This window comes from Barbus barbus, assembly GCF_936440315.1.
Source record: "Barbus barbus genome assembly, chromosome: 15".
Taxonomy (NCBI): domain Eukaryota; kingdom Metazoa; phylum Chordata; class Actinopteri; order Cypriniformes; family Cyprinidae; genus Barbus; species Barbus barbus.
In genome coordinates, this window is record NC_136743.1 from 19,226,547 (window position 1) to 19,244,893 (window position 18,347).

The following is an 18,347-nucleotide window of genomic DNA, read 5'->3' on the forward strand; positions in this document are numbered from 1 at the left end:
ATTAGAAATGTATCTTGAGCATCAAAGCAGCATATTAGAATGGTTTCTGAAGTATGACACTGAAGACTGGAGTAATGGCTGCTGAATAAATTCACAGGAATAAATTACATGTTGAGATGCATTAAAATAGATACCATTATTTAAAATTGTAATAATATTTCACAATGTTACTGTTTTCAATCTATTTTTCAAATAAATTTAGCCTGCGTGAGCATAAGGCTTCTTTCAAAAACATTAAAAAATCATACTGACCCCAAACTTTCAAATGGCTGCGCATTTTAATGGTGATTTGTTATTGACTAAAACAGGCAAATTAGAGGTTCGGCTCATGGGATGTCAGGACCTGTTAGACAATGTTCCTGGCCGGTCTAAAGCCACGTCGGTGCCGCTGCCCGGTTGGAGCCCCAGTGAAACGCGCTCCTCTTTCATGAGCCGTGGGAACCGCAGAGGAACCAGCGTTCGGAATCTCTCCAAAAATGACGACTTGTCCAGTTGAGTAGTTCTTAGTGCATACTTTCAAGTGGCTTTTCACCAGCCTTTCATTTGACTTTACAATTAAAAAGCAAAGCTGTGGCAGTTGTGGAGCTTAATGTGTGTATGTGTCTCTGTTTGTCCCCAGATGAGATTAGTGCTGTTCTGAAGCTTGACAACACTGTAGTTGGTCAGACCAGTTGGAAACCTGTCAGTAATCAGTCGTGGGACCAGAAATTTACATTGGAGCTAGACCGGGTAAACTCATTGTACATGATGTTTATTTATGCCTAAAACACTTCTGGGTCTTGTTTATATATACTTTGGCAAATATTTGTTTACAACAGTCTCGTGAGCTGGAGATCTCTGTCTATTGGAGAGATTGGCGGTCCCTTTGTGCTGTGAAATTCCTGCGACTGGAGGACTTCCTGGACAACCAGCGGCACGGAATGTGCCTTTACCTTGAGCCACAAGGGACTCTTTTTGCAGAGGTAACTTTACAATATTGTCTCTCAGCGATCAATACTTTCCCACAAAGAGCCCTCTGATTAGCAGCCCGGAGCTCTGTGAGAAAATCAAAGAGGAATTCCTCACGCTCAGTGGCCCCTGAAACCCGCGGGCAGGTTTTCCCACCTTTGCTTCTCTTAAAGAAATTGAGCCTAGTAGATCTGAAGTGGAATTTGATTAGTTTACAGAGCTTGATCTAAAAGCCATTTTTGTTACAGGTTACCTTTTTTAATCCAGTCATTGAGAGAAGAACCAAACTCCAAAGGCAGAAAAAGATCTTCTCAAAGCAACAAGGTGAGGGCATTTCTTCGACACGGTAGAGTATTATGAAAATTTAGCAATTTGACAATTCATCAAAAGGGTTCTTGAGCATAAAAAAACATTTGAAAAATAGCTTTGTAGGACCATTTGCCAGACCTATAGAATTAAATTGTGGCCTTTTTTGGTGGTGCACATTCGAGATTTGTATTTGAACACCCAAATTGCATGTAATATGCACAGTACGCAAATTTTCCTCAAAAAAAAGTCTCTTATGCTTACCAGAGCATTTGTTTGATCAAGCATACAGCAAAACCAGAAATACTGTGAAGTATTACAATTTAAAATGCATTATTACAATGTAAAGCTTTCTATTGTAATATATTTTAAAATGTAATTTATTCCTGATGCAAAGCTGAATTTTTCAGTAGCTGTTACCCCAGTCTTTAGAGTTGAGCACTTTTGTGCTGCTTAATATTTAGGTGGAAAGTGTATTACTTATAATAAATGTAAAATGTAATAATTTTGTCAGGATTCTTTGATGAATAGAAAGTTCAAAAGAACAACATTTATTTGAATTAGAAATCTTTTATCCACCTTTTTCCTACGCCCCATGATGCTTTGCGCAAATTAAGGGAGTAACTTCTGTTTACATTGTAAACAATCAGCAAAAGGTCCACTCTATGAACGCAATAATAAGCATTTTCAAAAACTGGGTACAATGAGGTGACATTATTTTACTCCCTTCAACAGTCGATCATTAAAAGGAAACTTATAAGTGAAAGAGCATTAACAAATCACTTTCAACATAACATGAATAACTCCTAAAGATCCTCCTCCTATCCCCAGCAATATTACGTACGTGTTAAATATCATTATAGTAATAGATGTCTATATTTCGTAACAATGACATTTTACAGCATCTGTGAGAAAACAAACCTATAAAGAGACATGAGGATTTGAGTAGACAAATTAAAGATTCTTAGTGCATTCCAGAGGAATTATTCATGGGTTATATCGTAAATTAAATTAGGAGAACAGATCTCAAATGCACAGTATATGATGTCTTTTTTAATTTATTTACAGATACATGAAAATAATCAGGAGGAAAATAATGTAGCGGGCTGAAAAGAGCTATTCTATAGATGTTGTTATATCACTTCACATTAATATACCAAACATAAAGTTATTCTCCTGACTTCTGAAAATAGAAAATGTACAGCATTCAGTCAAAAGGACGGATAAGGATTATTTGTAGCACAACCTAATGATCTGAAATGATTTGTTGCAGTCCTTTTGAGTGTAACTTCCCCAAACCTGAAGTGCCTCCCATAATTTAAAACGCCGTAGGCTCGTTAGGAAAGAAGTGGATAACATTATAAATTTCTTTACTGTCGGTTTGATCAATTTATCGCATCCTTACTGAGTGAAAGTATTAATTTCTCAAAAACATTTCTTACTGACCCCAACCTTTTAACGGTAGTGTAGGCTAGCTACGGGTTTGTGTTTGGGTCTAATACTGGGTGGGCTGTTTTTATTGTATTTATTTTTGTGATGTAACAAAATCTTATTGCAAGCTGGGGAGAAAGTTACAGTATGTTTACATAGAAATTCAAACTGTTGATTTTTTTTAAGAGCAGTTATTAAAATTAAATATTAAATCTGTCACAAAAAAATAATTATGGGCCAATTATAAAAAAAAATCCTTTTCATAATACAGGCATATTGCTTGTACTAAAGCAAAACCGTGATTTATTCTCACCTGTCAACAAACCTGGGCTTCAGTCCCAAACCTGCACCTTCTGAAAGCTTTCCTTTGTGAAACACCATTTGGTTTCGTTTACGTGATTGTCAGTGTAGCATCTTGTTTATATTACCCTGATTTCTAAGTAAAGAGGTTTATAGGGGTCTGATGAATGCGTTTCTTCTCATCTCCCATGTCTGCAGGGAAACCGTTCCTGCGGGCCCCTCAGATGAGCATCGGTACATGGGGCCGGCTGGTGAGGAGGGCCAATAACTCATTTAGCCCTCAAGTGACAGAGCTGGCAGCTGAGACTGGACACAGCAGTCACCCAGGAACCCCTGCTCTGAGGAGGTAAAGTATGAACATACAATAAATTGAACACACTTACTTTGTTAAACTAGTCATTAGGCAGTGCTTTCATGTGTCTGTTTGTATTTGTCCGCTTTCTCTAGTGACCCAATAGTGACAAAACTGGACTTTGACAAAGACGCTACACCAAAGCATTACTCTCCTGTTAGTATAAGAGAAGTCTTGCCTGAGGACAAGATCCCCAACAAAGAGCAAGAACAGGTAACATCACACACTATCATGTGGTCGTTGTAGAGATAAGCCATCCAGGCATCTGTATTGATGTCATCTGTTTCCTTGAAAGTACAGTTAGATTCCTTTAAACTCTGAGGATAAAGATCTGAAGCGGACATGTAATTCATGTTTAGTCTCTCATCTGCCCCCCGTGCATTTGAAAGAAAAAGGAAATGCCTTTACCGTTACCTTTATTGACATAAAAATAACAGCTCTCCAGTGTCATCTTGTATAAACAGCGGCAGCTGAAAGGCTTATTGTCTTCTTTTACAGGACGCTTTGACTTCATTTGCCTACCGAAATGACCGAAATAGCATCATTGTTCAGTCTGAGATTGAAGAAGTCGTGGAACATGAGACTCAGCCGTCAGCGTTACAGCTCATAACTGTAAAAAAGAACACAGAAATAAGGTGAACTATTTATAGTTCTGTTTATAGTTTGTCTTGTATTAGCAAATATGCACTCGACATTACTGAAGTACTTTTGTTGTTGTAGGGACGAAGAGGAGGAAGAACAGTTTCATTTTAGTCTTAAAGACTTTAAATGTGTTGCAGTGTTAGGCCGTGGACATTTTGGAAAGGTATGAGGCTATTTATGCTTACGGTTTCCTTTTTTAGTGGTGATATCATCATTAATGATATCAAGGCAATATAATTTTAGGATATTTTTAGGTAACATTTTACAATAAGGTTCAGTTCATGTTAGTTAAATAACCACGAGCAATTACATTTGTTACAGCATGTAATGTTAGTTAATAAAAAATACAATTGTTCATTTTTAGTTTATGTTAGCTCATGTCCATTAAATAATATTAACAGATACAGAGTTTAGTAATGTATTAGTAAATGTTGAAATTAGCATTAACTATGATTAATAAATGCTTTAGAGAAGTTTTTACCTAATAGTACCTAATGTAGTGAACTAATATTAACAAATGGAATCTTATTGTAAATTGTTACTGATATTTAGGGATGTTTTTTGTGCTGATCATTTCCTCTGTTTTTACATTTAGATAAAGTTCACCTGTAAAAACACAAATAATTTAATAACAAATAATCTCAAAATACCCATTTTTTTTAATATGGAGCATTATAATATTGTGATGACTTAATTTATCTGTCGCATTTAAAATGTTTTTTGCATTTAAAATGTTTTATTTTAGAGAAATTTATATGTAATATTCTGTATTTAAAAAATTTAATATTTATTTTAATATTTAATATGGACCATTTATTGGTTATTGTTCATGAAAATAATGATCAGTTTGTCTGCATCTGACATTCCTACTTTTTTGCTATTAACTTTATGTAAAACTTTACTTAAAGCCTTTGTATACTGCATTATAAAAGTAGCTATAATGCATTAATTATGTCATGTAATGCACCTTATAATGCATTGTACAATCTCATGAATAATTAACACATTACACTTATCAATTCATTGTTACAATATGCATTTTAAATTCAGCTATAATTATTTCCGACAAGATATAATGTATTACAATGCACATTTTGAATAATTATAATGCATTATGGTCTTTAATAACCCTTTATAATGCATTATACGTAAGGGGGGGTCAGTTGGGTACTTGACAAGTACCTAAAATAGTAACAGTGACTTTTCCAGCAGAAAACACCACTCACATAATCTTGTCATTACGTCTATGTCACTTCACCGTTTCCTTTAGGTGTTATTAGCGGAATACAGTATTACAGGTGAAATGTTTGCCATCAAGGCCCTTAAGAAGGGAGATATTGTCGCCCGTGATGAGGTTGAAAGGTAAATTGTTCTTCTCTGTTTTATATACAATAATTTGTGAGCAACACTTGTCAGCTACTAGCTGTTTGGTCTTATTTTATCCTGTCTTATTTTCTATTCTCCCAGTTTGATGTGTGAGAAGAGGATATTCGAGACTGTGAACAGCATGCGGCACCCGTTCCTTGTCAATCTTTTTGCATGTTTCCAGACCAAGGAGCATGTGTGTTTTGTGATGGAGTATGCGGCAGGAGGAGACTTGATGATGCACATTCATGCTGATGTGTTTTCAGAGCCGCGGGCCACGTGAGTGACACAGAAGTCATGCTTTTAGATACAAACCCGATTCCAAAAAAGTTTGGACACTGTACAAATTACAAATAAAAAAGGAATGCAATAATTTACAAATCTCATAAACTTATATTTTATTCACAATAGAATATAGATTACATATCAAATGTTGAAAGTGAGACATTTTGAAATGTCATGCCAAATATTGGCTCATTTTGGATTTCATGAGAGCTACACATTCCAAAAAAGTTGGGACAGGTAGCAATAAGAGGCCGGAAAAGTTAAATGTGCATATAAGGAACAGCTGGAGGATCAATTTGCAACTTATTAGGTCAATTGGCAACATGATTGGGTATAAAAAGAGCCTCTCAGAGTGGCAGTGTCTCTCAGAAGTCAAGATGGCAAGAGGATCACCAATTCCCCCAATGCTGCGGCGAAAAATAGTGGAGCAATATCAGAAAGGAGTTTCTCAGAGAAAAATTGCAAAGAGTTTGAAGTTATCATCATCTACAGTGCATAATATCATCCAAAGATTCAGAGAATCTGGAACAATCTCTGTGCGTAAGGGTCAAGGCCGGAAAACCATACTGGATGCCCGTGATCTTTGGGCCCTTAGACGGCACTGCATCACATACAGGAATGCTACTGTAATGGAAATCACAACATGGGCTCAGGAATACTTCCAGAAAACATTGTCGGTGAACACAATCCACCGTGCCATTCGCCGTTGCCGGCTAAAACTCTATAGGTCAAAAAAGAAGCCATATTTAAACATGATCCAGAAGCGCAGGCGTTTTCTCTGGGCCAAGGCTTATTTAAAATGGACTGTGGCAAAGTGGAAAACTGTTCTGTGGTCAGACGAATCAAAATTTGAAGTTTTTTTTTGAAAATTGGGACGCAATGTCATCCGGACTAAAGAGGACAAGGACAACCCAAGTTGTTATCAGCGCTCAGTTCAGAAGCCTGCATCTCTGATGGTATGGGGTTGCATGAGTGCGTGTGGCATGGGCAGCTTACACATCTGGAAAGGCACCATCAATGCTGAAAGGTATAACCAAGTTCTAGAACAACATATGCTCCCATTCAGACGTTGTCTCTTTCAGGGAAGACCTTGCATTTTCCAACATGACAATGCCAAACCACATACTGCATCAATTACAACATCATGGCTGCGTAGAAGGAGGATCCGGGTACTGAAATGGCCAGCCTGCAGTCCAGATCTTTCACCCATAGAAAACATTTGGCACATCACAAAGAGGAAGATGCGACAAAGAAGACCTAAGACAGTTGAGCAACTAGAAGCCTGTATTAGACAAGAATGGGACAACATTCCTATTCCTAAACTTGAGCAACTTATCTCCTCAGTCCCCAGACGTTTGCAGACTGTTAGAAAAAGAAGAGGGGATGCCACACAGTGGTAAACATGGCCTTGTCCCAACTTTTTTGAGATGTGTTGATGCCATGAAATTTAAAATAAACTTATTTTTCCCTTAAAATGATACATTTTCTCAGTTTAAACATTTGATATGTCATCTATGTTGTATTCTGAATAAAATATTGAAATTTGAAACTTCCACATCATTGCATTCTGTTTTTATTCACAATTTGTTCAGTGTCCCAACTTTTTTGGAATCGGGTTTGTAATTGTAATCAAGGCTTTATCATCATTACATGCTCTGTTGTTGTTGATTGTTGCAGGTTTTATGCAGCCTGTGTCGTCCTGGGGTTACAGTTTTTACACGAGCACAAGATTGTATACAGGTATTAGAAAACATCTGTACTTAACTATTGAATTTTTGCCATAAATATTCATTGTTTTTCATTAAATTCATTTGAGGATTAATAAATGTATTCTTCAGAGATCTGAAGCTGGATAACTTACTGCTTGACACAGAGGGATTCGTCAAGATTGCTGACTTTGGTCTTTGCAAAGAAGGTAAGGATATGTTCGTTGTTGTGTTGTCTGCTGTACAAGCCCCAGATGCAAATGTTCTAACTTTTTCTGTGTTAGGAATGGGTTACCAAGACAGAACAAGCACTTTTTGTGGCACTCCAGAATTTCTGGCTCCTGAGGTGTTAACCGAAACATCCTACACACGTGCGGTGGACTGGTGGGGGCTCGGCGTGCTTATCTTTGAGATGCTTGTCGGGGAGGTCAGACCTTATCCACATTGGTTTATTCATTTCTCATCATCTCTCTAAATACACTATCTTAAAATTCAGTAGTTAAAAGTCAGGTTTGGGGTCAGTATTTTTATATTATTTTATTTTATTTATTTATAAGTCTCTTATGCTCACCAAGGCTACATTTAATACAATTATTTAATTAAAGTACAGTGTGAAACAATAAAATGGCAATTTGAAATTGTTGTTTTCTATTTTAATATATTTAAAATAATACCCGTCTTCTCTTCAGTGTCACATGATCCTTCAGAAATCATTCTAATATGCTGATTTTCTGTCCAAGAAATTTGTATTATTGTTTAAAACAGATAATATTTTTGTGGAAACCATGATACATTTTTCTCAGGATTATTTGATGTACAGAAAGTTATAAAGAACAGCATTTAAGAATGAATAAAAGTATTAATTTCTCACAAAACAAATCCTTAATAATAATTTCTTACAACAACAACAAAAAACCCATCTTAACCGACCTCAAACTTTTGAGTGTACCTCATAACCTAGATGAGAAGATAATCATATTCATATTCATACAAGCAAATGTATTAAGTGTGAAAGTTACAGTAATTTTGTAACACTAAAAATACTTTTTATATTTTTGTGTTACTAAGTGAATTCATGTTTCCATAGTCTCCATTTCCCGGTGATGATGAAGAAGAGGTGTTCGACAGCATTGTAAATGATGAAGTTCGCTACCCAAGATTCCTCTCAACAGAAGCCATCTCCATTATGAGAAGGGTATGTACTAAGAGCAGCTTTAACAGTGTGAATTTACCAGGTGTAGACATGAATATCAGTCTTGTTATTAATATCTTTCACTTTCACACACAGTTATTAAGAAGGAATCCCGAGCGGCGACTTGGAGCCGGTGAACGTGACGCAGAGGATGTGAAGAAACACCTGTTCTTCAGGGTAACTTCTGAACCATCTGGCAACATGTCTCAATTCATTCCAAGCATTGTTTCTCTTTCTCTGAATATAAATATTAATTGTACCTTATTTTTTTCCAGAATATTGACTGGGATGGACTATTAGCAAAGAAAATGAAGCCACCATTTGTACCCACAATCCAGAGTTCCAGTGACGTTAGTAATTTTGACGATGAATTTACCTCAGAGGCTCCGGTGCTCACACCGCCAAGAGAGCCCCGGCCCTTAACCCAGGACGAGCAGGACCTGTTTGCAGACTTTGACTATATTGCAGACTGGTGTTAGCCACATGTTGACATCCCTCCCTCTCCACACACACAAACACAGATACAGAAAATGTGAATCAGATCATTTGCAAATATCCCTTTTTTGTCGTCAGTGTTATTTTAGGATTATCACAACCCCTTTTCCGTTTTAACATGATGAAGAATTTATTTTTTTCTTTTGGATGGAGTAAATGGAGTATGTTCAGGTTTGGGATAATTATTCCATTTCATCAGGACCTAAGCACTGATCATGAAAAACATAAACTGAGCAGTATAGTTTCAAACTGTAATAACAACTTACCCCACAGCTCAGCTCATGACATATGAACCATGTGATCAGGTGCCTCACTGACACCCCCTAGTGTTGAGGAAGTCGGCTGGCCACATCCACATTCATCTTGCCCACAGAATGTCTTCAGTCACACTGAGAATGATGAGCCTTGATTTTTATAGTTTTGTTTTTGACGCATTTACAATGCGACTGGTTTAAAAAAAATCTGTCAATGTTAATTATGTGAAAGCGTTTTGAAGCCATAGACCGAAATAACAGGTGATACTTTGTACCTCATCCGATGAATGTATAATTTGCCACTATTTCCAAAACATCTAGCCATTTTTATAAAATTGAGTCTATACTCTTCCCTACAGTACAGTATTAATGCATTATGATCCAAGTTACAACGAAAACCGCAAATATGAAGTACCAGTTACAACTCTAGTCATATATATGTCAGTGCTTTGAAACAGGAAATGCATTTACTTCCATTCAGTAAGTTATATTTCTATCAACTTTCAGGATAGGGTCATGTTTTTTTTGTTTTTACCAGACTTAAGCTGTCAGTGGATTTACACTACCGTTCAAAAGTTTGGGGTCAGTAGGATTTTTTACTGAAGTTAATACTGTAATTCAACACTGAAAATTCAGCTTTGCTATCAAATAAATTACATTTTAAAATATATTCAAATACTAAACAGTAATTTAAAATATTATTTTCCAATGTTACCGTTTTTACTGTATCTTTGTTTACTGCTATCTCAAATCAAAGAGATTTCTTTCAAAAACGCTTTTTTTTTTTTTTTAACAACCTCAAACTTTTAAACAGTGTATGTGACAGGCAATCACATTACCTCATTACCTAGTTCTTTACTGAAATTCCTCAATTTCATGTTTTTTTCATATGTGGACGTGAGATATGACAGACTGGAATCTATGCTAGACACCAAATATCAATATAAATATACTAATAACTGGTCTAGATATTCAAAAATAGGCCTGAAGCTTTATATGTGAAATAAGCAATCCAAGTGGAGGGGTAGATACTAGTTGGAGGTCTGGTGTATTATATAGGCTACACTACATAAAACACTATCAAGCTGGAAGCACTAATTTTTGTCTAAAATATCCATGTTTTATCTAAATGGAGGAAAAACAAAAGGAGTGTACAAAGGTTTTCTACCCACTACTTGTATGTCGGAGCATGATGCAGAAGAAAAGTTTCAAAGGTACAGTCGTGAAGTTTGACTTGACAATGGTGTAAATAATAGGTTTTGCTAAAACTGTCAGCCATCATGAATGCGAAAATTAAATGTTTATGTAAGTCACGAGTCTTTCTGCATTTTGTTGACCTAATCAGGTTGTAAATGGTTCATTTGTCACTTCAAAAATGATTATCTGGTGTTTCATGAAATCTTTATAATAACTGAGCTGTGGATACAGGAACAGAAACACACGAACAGAAACTTCTGCTTCATACCATTCTCACTTTCATGGTATTTGTACACCTGTTCTAGGGATTTCCGAGATGTACACCATGCTTTTCTGAAAAGCGTTTATTATTTAAGTTACTAAATATAATGCAAACAAGCTAACAAAATCATTTCCTACAAAAGAAAATGTTACAGTAAGAAATATGCCTACTTGCAACCACCAAATTCTCACTTAGACATTTGTACAGTTTATATACACAAATGAAAGTACAGCCTGCAATCTGCGATTTAACTTGGAATGTGTCTTCTGTACTTTTTAGAATCCCTGCCGTCGTCTTTTCAAAAGGCTTGTGCCTTCACAGGGGAAGAGCAAAACTTGCAAATTTCAAAGAGAAAATGGCAAAAATTCTGAAAGTACAAAAAGCAGTGAGTGTGGGGCACATGGGTGTTCACAGTTGAGGCAGTTTATCCACTGGTGTGTCGAACTTGAAGTCTGGAGGAAAGAGATTGGCAGCACGGGGATAAATGAGACGGTAGGACTGACGGATGGTGACGTCTGCCACTCCAGCGATGTCCCCAATCTCTGCACAGGAGAAAAATAACTTCCATTAATCAAGGACGCTAACATACTGCCTTTCGTTTCTGATTATCGCAATACTCGTTGACTGAATTATATATATGTTCTCTCTTACCCTTCTGTGTCTTCTTCTCAGCAGATGCTTGAGAGGCCATATAAATGGCTGCGGCTGCCACTGAGATTGGACTGCGCCCTGGAACCAAATCCAGTTCAACGGCCTTCCTGGCGATGTAAGTAGCCGCCATCTGCACCTGTTTGGGCAAGCCCAAGTTGGAGCAGAAACGTGACATGAAGTCGCCAGTTGTAATGAGATCCACGCTCGTCTCAAGAGCCTTCAGGATAAGCTTGAAGCAGCGGCCAATCTCCTTCTTTGAGATCCGAGACACGGCACAGATTTCTGGGGTGGAGGGGGACAGAAATTATATATATCAAAACCTGCTGGAATATTGATAGCTAAATATCTTTAGTTGTAGAGTTATCTAGCATAATGCTAAAGGTGAAGTTGGTGATTTCTGCACCACAAGCATCACCAAATGGAGTTACAAAACTAAGAGGCTCAAACAAATAATCTCACACTATTGAGGGCAACAGTGCCCACCCACTTTTTCAGCAGCCTTTGTTCTGGAAGAATTTTTCTTTTTCCCACAGGGATTTAGAAATGTCTTTTAAGAGTTATGAAACAACCAGCTACGAGGTGCTTTGCAACATTACAAACTTAGAAGCCACAACAAATTAAATCAAGTATTTAATTGATGGTAAAATATTGACTTAAAGATTCAAATTTGCCCCAAATTTCTTTCTTCCTCTGCAGAATCAAGGGTAATGTAGTTTTTCATCAGGTATTGTCGCCCTGTTAAATAATTCTTAGCTTTAACAAAGCAAATACCATCGATTAACAACCTCGTAGCTGACAGTAAGTCTGTTTTAAACAGTTTATCAGTTATTGTTCAAAATCAATTGCCCTATGAAGAAAATGAAGGGGATTTATACTTTTGGAACCCGACTGTTGCCCTCTATTGGTTGAGCCAATCTTGATGGTAGACACAGTAAATTCAGTACAATATAGTCTATCAATAAACAACAACATGAAAAAAGAGCAAGCGGTTTATACCTTTAAATGTTCTAGGGACGCCCTCCTGCCTGCACGCTATGTAAAGGCAGGCAGAAGCGATCGCATCATTACTTCTGCCTTTCAGACTTTTCTGTTCGTAAACCTGTTTGAACAAGTTGTTTGTTCGGTCCTGTAACAGAGAAAGGAAACTTTACTGAGTGAGGTTGGAAATACTGATTAAAGGGGTCACATGATGTTACTAAAAAGAACATTATTTTGTGTATTTGGTGTAATGTATACACTGTTTAAGGTTAAAAAAAACATTATTTTCCACACACCGTACATTATTATTGCTCGTCTCTGCCCTGCAATTCTGAAACGCTTTTTTACAAAGCTCATCGTTCTGAAAAGTGAGATGTGCTCTGATTGGCCAGCTATCCAGTGTGTTGTGATTGGCTGAATACCTCAAGCGCGTGACAGAAATGTTACGCCCCTTACCATATTTGGAAACACAGCATCTCCACAACATTGTGGCGGCAACAACAACAATACTACAGCGAGAATAAAAGTTACGAATTCTTTCTTTGCATATACATTTGGGCGGCATTATCCAAATCATCCCACACAGTAACATAAGATTTGTGGGGGCGTGGATGAGTCTTAACTTTTAGAAAGAATATCTCTGAGTTTGAAACTTTAATCTTTGCGACTTTACGGATCTTATACAGGTGCTGGTCATAAAATTAGAATATCATGAAAAAGTTGATTTATTTCAGTAATACCATTCAAAAAGTGAAACTTGTATATTAGATTCATTCATTACACACAGACTGATATATTTCAAATGTTTATTTCCTTTCATTTTGATGATTATAACTGACAACTAATGAAAGTCCCAAATTCAGTATCTCAGAAAATTAGAATATTGTGAAAATGTTCAATATTGAAGACACCTCGTGCCACACTCTAATCAGCTAATTAACTCAAAACACCTGCAAAAGCCTTTAAATGGTCTCTCAGTCTAGTTCTGTAGGCTACACAATCATGGGGAAGACTGCTGACTTGACAATTGTCCAAAAGATGACCATTGACACCTTGCACAAGGAGGGCAAGACACAAAAGGTCATTGCTAAAGAGGCTGGCTGTTCACAGAGCTCTGTGTCCAAGCGCATTAATAGAGAGGCGAAGGGAAGGACAAGATGTGGTAGAAAAAAAGTGTACAAGCAATAGGGATAACCGCACCCTGGAGAGGATTGTGAAACAAAACCCATTCAAAAATGTGGGGGAGATTCACAAAGAGTGGACTGCAGCTGGAGTCAGTGCTTCAAGAACCACCACGCACAGACGTATGCAAGACATGGGTTTCAGCTGTCGCATTCCTTGTGTCAAGCCACTCTTGAACAACAGACAGCGTCAGAAGCGTCTTGACTGTACTGCTGCTGAGTGGTCCAAAGTTATGTTCTCTGATGAAAGTAAATTTTGCATTTCCTTTGGAAATCAAGGTCCCAGAGGAGAGGCACATAATCCACGTTGCTTGAGGTCCAGTGTAAAGTTTCCACGGTCATTGATGGTTTGGGGTGCCATGTCATCTGCTGGTGTTGGTCCATTGTGTTTTCTGAGGTCCAAGGTCAACGCAGCCGTCTACCAGGAAGTTTTAGAGCACTTCATGTTTCCTGCTGCTGACCAACTTTGTGGAGATGCAGATTTAATTTTCCAACAGGACTTGGCACCTGCACACACTGCCAAAGCTACCAGTACCTGGTTTAAGGACCATGGTATCCCTGTTCTTGATTGGCCAGCAAACTCGCCTGACCTTAACCCCATAGAAAACCTATGAGGTATTGTGAAGAGGAAGATGCAATACGCCAGACCCAACAATTCAGAAGAGCTGAAGGCCACTATCAGAGCAACATGGGCTCTCATAACAGCTGAGCAGTGCCACAGACTGATCGACTCCATTCCACGCCGCATTGCTGCAGTAATCCAGATCAAAGGAGCCCCAACTAAATATTGAGTGCTTTACATGCTCATACTTTTCATGTTCATACTTTTCAGTTGGCCAACATTTCTAAAAATCTTTTTTTTTGCATTGGTCTTAATTGATATTCTAATTTTCTGAGATACTGAATTTGGGACTTTCATTAGTTGTCAGTTATAATCATCAAAATTAAAGGAAATAAACATTTGAAATATATCAGTCTGTGTGTAATGAATGAATCTAATATACAAGTTTCACTTTTTGAATGGTATTACTGAAATAAATCAACTTTTTCATGATATTCTAATTTCATGACCAGCACCTGTATATGCACAAACAGCTTGTAACACTCCAAAGACAAAGGAAAACATGAAATCACATCATATGACCCCTTTAATGAATGACCTTGAATGTTTTTAATAGTGCAAAACTCTTCTGGTCTAGTGATACACGCGTTGCCAAGTTGTGACATCAGATGTGCTGATGTAAAACATGACAGAAACACTTATCTATAATAGGTAAAATCTTAAATGTACAAACTTTATTTAGGAAAGCCAGTTCTAGTGAATGATTGTGCAAATTATTTTGAATTAACCTCCTGTATTTAAATCATTTTAATGGTGTAATTTACGAAGCAGCTTACAGACAAAAAGTGTGAAGTTAATCACGCAGCTTTCATGGTTTGCTTTAAAAAAAACTAAATATTTAGCATGTATGTTATCCAAAATTCTGAAGTAGTTATTTGGCTTTACTGTTTACAATATAATTTTTTGGTTTAGTTTAGTTTACTTATGTGTTGTGTGACATTATGATGCATTATTACGTTACCATTCAATTACAGTAGGCTGGGACACTTACGATGATGTTTCTGGGGAGGTTGATCCTGTCTGCCATGGTGGTGATCTCCTTGAAGGCATTCAACATTGCTCGATCGGAGCTGCTCATGGTTCTCCGATTCTGGTATTTGGAATTTCCAAATTCGTCAAAGCTTGCTGCACCTGTTCCCTGAAATACCATTTTGAAAATATATTTAAAAATCGTGATGAGAACACACATTTATGCATGTATGCATTGTAAATGGGTAGACAAGTTCCTTACTTTGCTGATCATGGTGGTGAGGTCTCCTCCATTGAGGAGAGGGTTCTGGGCATCACCAACACGAGACGGATCTTTAGTTGCTTTCTCATTGGTGAACGTTCTCCACTCTGACCCCACATCAATTACACGGTCACCTAAGAAAGAAAGAAAACATAAGCTTATTGTCTTAATGTTTAAGTTAGTGATGAAAAATGTCCACTTAAAGCTCAAATATTCAGAAGCAGGTGGAAACTCATACCTACTACAAGGCCACATTCAGGACAGATCATGTCTCCTGCCCTATAGTCCTCCACCAGTATTGCATCGGGGTGATTGGGGCATTGCACCTTGGGAAGAGAGTCTCCACTAAAACAGACAAAATTCCAGAGGTCAGGAAAAATCCACATGAACTCTTGAACTCTACTGACATTAGAAAACAACTGTTTGTCTGTGGATTAGGATACAGTAAACACTACAAATCAACCACCACAGATACTCATATAAAGGAGGGGCATATTTTATATATATATATATATATATATATATATATTTGTTTTTTTTTTAAATTGGATACAGATTAATTAATTAGAGAAGTTCTTGTTGCATCATTTCCTTTTCTTAGTTTTTTCTTAACTTTATTTTTTAAACAGCAGAACCACAGAATACATATGAACTTCTACATGTGCATACATATATATATATATATATATATATATATATATATATACAGACACACACACACATAATGTAAACCTTACTTACTTAAATATTACATATCAACTTTTAGTGTTCCTCCCTGACCCCTAATGAATTAAGTTATTCATTATTGTTGTGCATAAATTTTAATATTTGTGCAATCTCTATAAAATCGTAAGCTTTATATATATATATATATATATATATATATAAATACTAGATATAACTATATAAATAACAGTGGACTAAAGGGTGGCTTGGACTGTTACAGCAGGTGACTGCTACAAAACACTGATGTTACAGCCTCAACAACGCAGACATGAGTTAGGATAAATAAAGAAAAAGTTTATTAGATAAATAATCAATGGGAATCACTTCCTGAGAGTTTTCAAGAGCCCATCTTGTTAGTGATGTAAGTTATGTGCAGTTAGCGCTGTTAGCTCTGTGGTGACTCTGTTGTTTGGTTTGGTTTTGACAGGCATCTCAACTTTCCACGCAGATATTAAACAACGTATCTGACGGCTTGTCTTTAAAAATTATTTGCTGAAATGAGCTATCATTGTGTCTTATTTCATACGATGCGAACAGCTAGCCAACATGCGCTACTAGAAAATGACAGTGTATTCATTATCCAAGATCTGCTCTGTACGCACCACGACGACAAACTACGAAAAAAAGCCTATAGAGGCCCACACCGGACATATTCAAAGGTCATCTACGCTATACTTAACAAAACAATATGAGAGAGACGCAAAACCAGCAGAAACGGTAACTAACCGGCTCGTCGACGCCATACTGTTACTGTCTGTTGTCCACGGCAGTGACTCTCTAGTGAACAACACAATGGACGCCCGCTACCCATATTTATAGATTTTCTAGGTCACGTGTACAGGGCGGAGACGGAAAGCCACAAGTGCCAAACTCACTAATTTATGATTCGACATTCGTTCATGTTCAAAACCATGTGAAGTCGTTTCTTGCATTTAAGAGACATATCGTTTCTTTTCATTACTTTTCAAAATTTCAGTTTCAACTTTAAAATGCAGCAATTCCATTTGTTATATTTTTTTACATTAAGTAGTCTAATCTTTATCTGACATTCCAGGAATTCATTATAAAGTTAATATAATAATTAGTGCTGTCAAACGATTAATCGCATCCAAAATAAAAGTTTTTGTTCACATAATGTATGTGTGTGTACTGTGTATATTTATTATGTATATATAAATACACATATGCATGTATATATTTAAGGAAAATATGTAACATTTATATATTAAATGTATTTATATATTATATAGGCCTAAAGTATATGAATATAAATATACGTAAATACATGTAAATATTTTCAATGAAATATATATGCTGTATGTGTGTGTATTTACATATACATAATAAATATACACAACGAACACACATATATTATGTACTAAACAAAAACTTTTATTTTGGATGCGATTAATCACGATTAATCGTTTGACAGCACTAATAAAAATATAAGTTTTATTATATATACAACAGCCCAACTTAGATGTTAGCGCCAACCCTAGCACAATATGCATCTAATTTTCTTTTAGTTCCTCAAATTCGATTATAAATACCTACATTTCAATGTCTGGTCTGAAACATAACACAAGCAGTATTGCACATGGCTTTGATTTGACTACAATGGAAAAATCGTGATTTGAAGTCTCATTTAAAAACTATTTGTCACTATTTGTTCCTTTTAATTCCACTGTTTACTGACAAGGCCTTTAAAGTCTCAACAATCATGCTGTATTTAAAAATTATATACCATCCCTAAATTCATGAATCATTTGTGCTTAATGCAGATGTCTCATACAAAGTTATTATTTGGTTTAATTCCACCTGTAGTGCTCTCAGAAACCAAGGGTTGGTCCCTTTTATAATCATGCTGTGGTGAGGACACTCATATCTCTCTGAACTCATAAGGGATCATCTGTTCTCTTCTAATGATACTCCAGAGCACTAAAGGAGCAAATGCACTGATAAACATGTGATGACATCTTATATATTTTTATGGCAGCTGCATGTGTAAAATAAAACTTATATAAATAGTAGAAATGTGTAGATCATTTGGGCTTCTGCTTAGGGAAATAAGCGTGCCATAAACTATATTATGATTCTTTATGAATAATCAAAAGCATTCACTGGTGGGATATAGCCTATGTATAAAAAAATGACAGAAGAGGAAGAAAAATACACGTGTTCATGATTCAGTCAGACAGCAAAGGAAAATCTATGTTCCTCTTT

At 36.5% G+C, this 18,347-nt stretch overlaps 2 protein-coding genes across 2 annotated transcripts in view; one reads left to right on the forward strand and one right to left on the reverse strand.

Annotated features, from left to right (window-relative positions):
- The window catches only part of LOC306881711 (serine/threonine-protein kinase N2-like), a 27,554-nt gene extending 16,966 nt beyond the window's left edge, over positions 1–10,588 (forward strand). The window contains exons 7-22 of the mRNA XM_079435937.1: positions 309–491; positions 620–729; positions 819–962; positions 1,197–1,272; positions 3,184–3,331; positions 3,433–3,550; positions 3,836–3,972; positions 4,058–4,142; positions 5,250–5,341; positions 5,447–5,623; positions 7,307–7,369; positions 7,468–7,544; positions 7,620–7,762; positions 8,423–8,530; positions 8,624–8,704; positions 8,803–10,588. Of these exons, the coding sequence (XP_079292063.1) occupies positions 309–491; positions 620–729; positions 819–962; positions 1,197–1,272; positions 3,184–3,331; positions 3,433–3,550; positions 3,836–3,972; positions 4,058–4,142; positions 5,250–5,341; positions 5,447–5,623; positions 7,307–7,369; positions 7,468–7,544; positions 7,620–7,762; positions 8,423–8,530; positions 8,624–8,704; positions 8,803–9,006 (1,946 nt within the window). The 3' untranslated portion in view covers positions 9,007–10,588. The remainder of the gene's footprint in view (positions 1–308; positions 492–619; positions 730–818; positions 963–1,196; positions 1,273–3,183; positions 3,332–3,432; positions 3,551–3,835; positions 3,973–4,057; positions 4,143–5,249; positions 5,342–5,446; positions 5,624–7,306; positions 7,370–7,467; positions 7,545–7,619; positions 7,763–8,422; positions 8,531–8,623; positions 8,705–8,802) is intronic.
- Positions 9,168–16,927, reverse strand: gtf2b (general transcription factor IIB). The gene is made up of 7 exons (XM_079435939.1): positions 16,851–16,927; positions 15,637–15,743; positions 15,399–15,532; positions 15,159–15,305; positions 12,383–12,512; positions 11,387–11,668; positions 9,168–11,277 (listed from the first exon to the last, which is right to left on the reverse strand). The coding sequence occupies exons 1-7, from the start codon at positions 16,865–16,867 to the stop codon at positions 11,144–11,146; spliced, it is 951 nt and encodes a 316-aa protein (XP_079292065.1). The 5' UTR covers positions 16,868–16,927; the 3' UTR covers positions 9,168–11,143.
- Between the last annotated feature and the right edge of the window lie 1,420 nt (positions 16,928–18,347).

Bases quoted from the DNA above. Each gene is read 5' to 3' on its own strand.
- gtf2b (XM_079435939.1), bottom strand. The intron at 15,533-15,636 runs GTATGAGTTTCC...TTTCTTTCTTAG, and splicing joins TGAATGTGGCCTTGTAGTAG to GTGACCGTGTAATTGATGTG. The intron at 11,278-11,386 runs GTAAGAGAGAAC...TCTCCTGTGCAG, and splicing joins TGAGAAGAAGACACAGAAGG to AGATTGGGGACATCGCTGGA.